This window comes from Poecilia reticulata, linkage group LG19 (genome assembly GCF_000633615.1).
Source record: "Poecilia reticulata strain Guanapo linkage group LG19, Guppy_female_1.0+MT, whole genome shotgun sequence".
NCBI classification, from domain to species: Eukaryota; Metazoa; Chordata; class Actinopteri; order Cyprinodontiformes; family Poeciliidae; genus Poecilia; species Poecilia reticulata.
In genome coordinates, this window is record NC_024349.1 from 8,707,403 (window position 1) to 8,714,511 (window position 7,109).

General features: G+C 37.5%; 1 protein-coding gene across 2 annotated transcripts in view; it reads left to right on the top strand.

Annotated features, from left to right (window-relative positions):
- The window catches only part of LOC103481380 (double C2-like domain-containing protein alpha), a 45,736-nt gene that overhangs the window by 20,490 nt on the left and 18,137 nt on the right, over window positions 1-7,109 (top strand). For both annotated transcript variants that reach the window (XM_008436786.2, XM_008436785.2), the window contains exon 6: window positions 5,212-5,338. In XM_008436786.2, the coding sequence (XP_008435008.1) occupies window positions 5,212-5,338 (127 nt within the window). The remainder of the gene's footprint in view (window positions 1-5,211; window positions 5,339-7,109) is intronic.

Here is a 7,109-nt window from a genome sequence, read left to right on the forward strand (position 1 = left end):
AAACACCCAGCCATTTTATTTGGCAGTAAGTACATGTTTTTTGGTGTCTGGAAAATTAAGCGTTAGAAAAAACTTCTGGAATGTAACGTCACAAATCCGTTAGGTAACGGATCCGCTAGGTAACGGGGCTGGCCTTGTTACCTAGCAACCCAAGTTGAGTTCCAACTGGTTTTACTGCTGTACAGTTTGCTCCCAGAAAAGACAAGAGTTTTGTTTTTCAGCTGCACTGCAAAAATACAAAATCTTACCAATAAGTCTAGTTTCAAGTGCAAATGTCTCAGTACATTTGGAATAAGATAAAACTAACTCACAAGTGACTTTACAGTAAGACATAGCAGCTTGTTTTAAGTAAACAATTCTTGAATATTGACAAAAAAAGTATTAGCTGGATTGGCAGATTATTCATTTATAACTTCTTGGGAAAAATGTCATCTTATAAGTTTAAATATCTCCCAGAGGAACTAGTGCTGTTTCTAATCAACCCTAACCCTAAGAATTATTAACCTAAAACAATAATTTAAACTAATAAATCTTTCTGACAAGTTACTTGTGAGTTAGTTTTGTATTATCTCAAGTCAAAACTGAAATGATACACTGTTTTTGCAGTGTGGTACACTGTTGATTGTACATGAGGCTCCACCTCTGCTTTTCAAAGTCATAAAGTTGTGTAAATGCATATCTGTTTGCAGCCATTTTTACGTGGGAGGGAAACATTGAGTTGGGGGCGTGGCTAGCAGCATCTTATTTAGATTTAAAGTGACAGAGGCCATAAAACAGCTCATAAGCAGAACTGATCAAACTGAAATCTCATTACTGAAGGATGATTTTATGCAAAAAAAAAAGAAAGAAAATGTGTTGGTTCAATGAAGCAAAGTAGGTCACCTTTTAATATAAAATTTGAGTTTACATTTTGGTCAGTCTGATTATATATTTTTGACTTTTTTGATCAGTTACTTGAGTTGCATTTTTACCAAATACTTTTTTACTAGTAATTTCTTGGACGGCTACATTTTACTTTTACTTGAGTAAATATATATAGTAAATATATATTGAAGTAGCGCCGCTCTTACTTGAGTAATTTTTTAGCTACCTGTGGTTATTTCTGCCCTTCTTGTTTTCTCGGCTGTTCCTGATCTGACTCACACGTACAAAAGATTCCTTATCGTCCGTCTCAATCGCCGAGTCCTTTGCTATCAGCTTAAAGGACGCCCAGTGGTTCTCGACGCCCCCTCTCTGCCTCCATTGAGGCTGTTTCATGTTGTGTCACCTCAGCCTCGTCCCTTCCTATCCAAACATCTCTCCTGTCCGCTGAGATCAGAGAAGATCTCCACTTCTCTTTGTCGCTCCTTCCATCTGCCTCTTTGCTTTCTCTTTTTCAAAGTTGCAGTGACAGATTGAGGTCAGACTGCGCACCGCGGGGTGTTTTAATCTCATTGACCCCCCCTCTGGAGGTGACGAAAGCTGCGAATTGTTTCTGTCTGTGACTGAAACTTTGCCGTGGTCCACATGAGAGTCGGATCTGAGCAGGATGGACAGGTTAGCTCTCGGGGGTGATAAGAGGAACCGGACCTGCTGGCGACCCGCGGCGCCGGCACGTAAATATCAGGAGTTTGACTCATTCAGGTTCACAACCTGCTGCAGGTCAATACCTGATGTCTGTGTTTTCTAGCTAAGGCTGAAGCGATTAATCGTGATTAATCAACTATTTCAATAATTAAGTAATCGATTAATCGTTAAAGTTTTAGCTTCACCTGGTTCAAATTCTATAAAATTCCTGTTAAGCACCTTTTGCTTTCTGATTATTAAAATATAAACAGCTCAGCTCTACACTGTTGGTATGAAATCAAGCAGAAATGCCTGAGATTTTCAAATGTTAATGTTACATGTGATTCAGAAAACGCTCTGAGAATATTATAATTTTTTTTCCTGTGCAGAGAAATTTCTCTAGTCCACCAAAACATTTGAAATTTTCAGAGAAAGCTGCACAGAAAGGATTCCCCAGTTCAGACCAGTTTGAAATAAATTATGGAGATCGTCTGTTACTGTCTGTGAGGATTTCCCTGCATGAATCTGGGTCAGTGTGCTGCTTCAGTTCATGGCGACTACGACTTCTGTGAAAATGTCAGTGAATTCTAAATGTCAAAGGAAAGATGGGTCATACAACAGAAAGATTACTGCATGTGGCTCCAACCTGGAGGGAATAAACACCCATGTCCAAGTCTTAATCTCAACACGACAGGCGAAAGAAGAAAGACTTACAAGCACAACGCTGCGAAAAAGTCTGTTTAGATACTTTTGAAGTATCGTCTTTTCTAGCACAACGAGTCGTTTCTGGGACCAAAGCCGCCCATGAATTGTTGAAATCCAAAAAGATTGCCTCTAAAATCAATTATTACTGCCTGTCTAAATGATTCAAACAGCAAATATACCTGGATATGCATTAATGCACTGCAAAAACACAAATTCAAATTGATACCTAATATTGATACCTAATATTAGGTATCAATATTACTTGATGCCTAATATTTGCATTAGGTATCAAGTAATTCAAATATCTTAGTGCACATGAAATAAAACAAAACTAACTTAAAAGTAACTTTTCAGCTAGATTTAGATGCTTGCTTTGAGTAAACAATTCCTTAATATGGATAAAAAAGTGCTACTTCTGCTGGCAGATTATTCACTTGTAACATTGGGAAAACTTTTTGTTATGAGTAAAATAAAAAGTGGTTTACAGTAATTAGTTGCTGCTGCTGTTGGCACAATGCATTGTGGGATACCTTGCTGATCAATCCTCACTGTCATATTACTTTAAGTTAATTTATAGAGGGCCTGAACTTATTTAAATTCATTGTTTATTTATCATAACAATGTAAAAAATGAGTAGAATTAGTAAAACTACTGTGAATAAACTTAATTTATTAGATTAAAGTCAACTTTGTAATTAACAATACACTGAAAAATTCACTGTACTTGATTGGTGGCAGAATCTTGACTAAAGTTATATTCTCTCATAAAGATTATTTTGTAGGTTAACATGCTGAGATGATGTAGTAATAAATATAAGCTGTCAGAAAATGTTTGCATTGCAGGTGAACATGTGAGCCCATCCCCCGCTCTTGACCTTTGACCTGTTACACCATTACTCATCGCTGTGTCCTGATTTCCTCCAGATGACTCAATCTGTCTTTGTTCTCGTCTGCTCTTCACACCCTCACTTCTTTTCTTCCATTTCTGTTTCTCCCTGCAGTTTGATATCAAATGTATGATTTTTTTTTCCTGTTGGGTGAATTATCAGACTAGAGGTTTTCTCCAGAGATTTTGTTTTGCACATATATTGAACTTTCTGCAAGAGTTTTGTTTCATAACCAGAAACTAAAAATCAAAGGCGTTTCTGTGATGGAAGGACAAATTTTTATAAATAACGACATGAAACTTAGTGATCTTAGGCACTCGGGTTCGGATGCATATTTAAATCCATTCTTCTGTCTTTAACCTTTCTTTCTCACTCCTTTGCCTCTCGATCTCACATCCACAACCTGTTTCCACCTCCTTCGCTCCTCAGTGCTCCCTCCCACGTATTATTGCTGAATTTATGGCATAAATATGGATTTATTTAACCTCTTGTAATGCACTTTCACACTGTTTGAATCCCCACAGAGAGAAACGTGACAATTATCTCCAAGAATATGCAAACACATACACCGCCTTGCAGGAGCAGTCGTTATTATCACAGTTTTTTGGGATTTTTTTGTGAAGTGGTACGTAATTGTGAAATGCGAAGTAAAAGATACACGGCTGTCACTCTTACACCTAAAAATCAGGAGTCTTCAAACTACAATTGGGACCTCAGTGGCTCTTAAAGGTGATCTATTACGCTTCCTTGAACAGGTTAGACTTGAACAAAACATGTTTTTTTTTTTACTTTTTTTTTTAACAAAGTCAATCTTAGATGATGAGATTTTAGGGGGTTTCTGGATGGTAAGGCACTTGTCTTTTCTAGAAGCCATTTTACGCCGCATACAGCAGTAAAACCAGCTGACCAAAAGTGCTGGAACTCTGCTTGAGTTGCTAGGAAACGGACTGAGCTTAGCCCGGGTTGCTAGGTAACGGGCTGGGTTCCGCTGGGGTTACTAGGTGAGGGGTCAGTGCCTGCTGATTGTGACGTTACATTACAGAGGTTTTTGAAACGGGAAATTTTCCAGACACCAAAAAACCTCAAAATATTGACAAAAACTGTCTGTGTGACTTTTTAAAAACGTTTGTCCTGTTTTTAGAAGCAGCTGAGACCCAATGGAAGAATAAAAGGTGCAAAATGCAAGTTTTGCATAATATGTCCATGTTAATAGCTGGCTTGAAAATAAAAAGAACCATTTAATGTTTTTAAATACAGATACATTAACAATTGTTTTTTACTTTTAGAGCTGAAAAATGGTCTTGTTTTTCTAGAAAATTTCTGAGTTTCTTCTACCAAATTTTCGACTTTTGGATCTAAGAAATGTCAAATTTTCGACTTTTGAAACAGAAATTTTCTGGTTGTTTCTAGAACATTCCTGAGACTAATCTAAAAATTCTGAGTTTCTTCTACCAAGTTTTCAATTTTTGGAGCTCAGAAATTTTTTCATTAACCTCATAACTTCTGAGTTTTTTGGCAGAAATTTACTCCCTTTTTTTTTTTTAATACAATATGCCGTTGTAGAATTGAACTTCAAGAAAGTTCCCACAGTCCAATTAACAGTCAACATCAACACTTGGAAATTGAAAGATGCTCTCCATTCATAAAGTTTTATCTCGCTGATGCATTAATCTGTGTTGGTTTAGCAGATGCAATCACGTCTGAATACATTAATTTTGAAACTGCAATTTGAATAAATCCCAAAAGCTTCACTTTGAGATTCCTGACAGCTTCCTTTCTAATTCAGGTCAGGCTTTCATCACTGATTTCATTCCCTTCTTATATCTCTGTCACGACTTTAAAGGATGTCATAAGATGTTGCTTGTTAGACTACTTTACTACACGCACACACACACACACACCCCCACACACACACACACACACACACGCACACACACAGAAAACCACCCTTGATTGGTCTCCTTTCAGATCTCTACCTCTGACTCATTACCCAGCTATGCTCTTATATTTTATTCATGCTTCGCTCACCGTTTGTCACTGTCCTTCCCCCCGCCGGCTCTGCCTCTGTCTCCCAGGGTGTCCGTTTGTGACGAAGACAAGCTGACACATAACGAGTTCATCGGGGAGTCGAGGGTGGCCCTGCGCCGCGTGAAGCCTGACCAGACCAAACACTTCAACATCTGTCTGGAGCATCCGCCTCCTGTGAGGACGAGAGGGAGTAAAACAGGAGGAAGAGGAGGAAAATGGGGAAATAAATGAGCAGGGGGGAGAGCTGACTGCAGGGACGTGTAGCGGTCGGCGTGCTAATGCTTCCTACGTGACTCATGACGCTTTGAGTGAACATGGACAGACGAGGGGAGTGGAAGTCCAAACCAGGAGAGAATCTGTCAAAACATTCACGTTTATCTGTCTGTTTCGATGCTTCGCTGGGCCCCAATGTTTCAGTGTTTTCTGAACAAATATTCCCAGAAGTCGTCCTGAAATACCTCAGCAAGGAAGGATCTTTTTCATGTTAGATCCTATTTGTTCGCTTTCTTTTCGAAAAAAAGCAATGACGTAAAATACTTTTAAAAAGTGGCTTTTATTTCAGTAATCCGTTCTATTAGTTGTACATTACGAGAATATATTAGCATAGAAACGATGTAATTTTACCAGAAAAAAACTTTATATTCTTTTTTCTTTCTCGACTTTATCGTTGTACGATTGTTTTCTTGTAGTCTGATTTTAATATTTCATCGTAGAGTTGACTTGAATTCAAAGTACAAAAAAGAGAGAAGATGTAAAACTTAAACAAAATGGCGGCCTTGGCGCTAACATCACTCTTAACAATCAAACCAAGGAAGTAATACACTGGTGGTAAAAAAACCCCACAGTTTTTCCCAAAAAATAAATCTTAAAAAAAAAAACAACGTACAATTGGATTAATCGATAAAAAGCCAAACCTCGTCTGATTTAAACTCTAACTGACACAGCGGTGTCCACATCCTGCAGCTTTTAGAAGAATCTCTCGTCTTTCTGCAGAATAAATGTCTGATTTCCCTCATCAGCAGCCGCTCAGTCTGGTAACGAACCGCTCATCTGACTTGGCGCTGCTGCAGGAGGGATGCCTCTGAAAGCTGCAGGACCGGACTCCCAGGTGCCGCCGCAATCCTCCGTTTTACATGTCAAAAAACACACAGAGGCAAAAATAATTAGGTATGGGACTTTGGTGACAGAACGTTCCCAAAAGCTGTGACTGAAGGAGGGGCTTTAATTAGTTTTAAGTCCTTTCTGAGTGACATCCAACTAAACTGACTATTCATGTTCCAACCTGAATAATTTTACCTCTTACAAATTAAACAGTGAACGGTAATAATTAGAGATTCATTAATAAAAACCATAAAAATTCAGTTTTTCAATATTACACAGGTGGAAAGTAAGTAACTTATGGAGAACCTTTTTTACCATTAAAGAAAAACAGAAAAGCTCAACAGGAAGTCATAATTATGAGATTCAAAGAGATAGAAAGTTGTTTCTCTGAAGAGGCTTGCTCCTGTGGAAACCCATATCTCATCATCACAACTTAGAAAGTCAAAATGATGACTATTTTAAAATTATGACTTCCTATCATAATTATGATTTTGTATCTCAAAATTATAAACAAAAGTTGAAATTATGACTAAAAATCTCATATTTGTGACTTTCAAACTCGTAGTCATGACTAGTTGAGCTTTTATTTTTTCTTTCATGGCAGAAATGGGCTTCCATAGCTAAATAGTTACATTTAGTTGAAAAACATTTAGAACAAATTGAACCAAACTTTGTCATCATGGCTCTTCTCAACTCAAAGCATATGTGAAAATTCAACACAAACTTTATAAATGGGGAAGAAAGTTTGAATTAATTTGAACTAAAACAACAGCAAAGATGTTTTATATGAAAGCTGAGCCACTCCACTTCTTTTTATTTATTTATTTATATATATATATATATA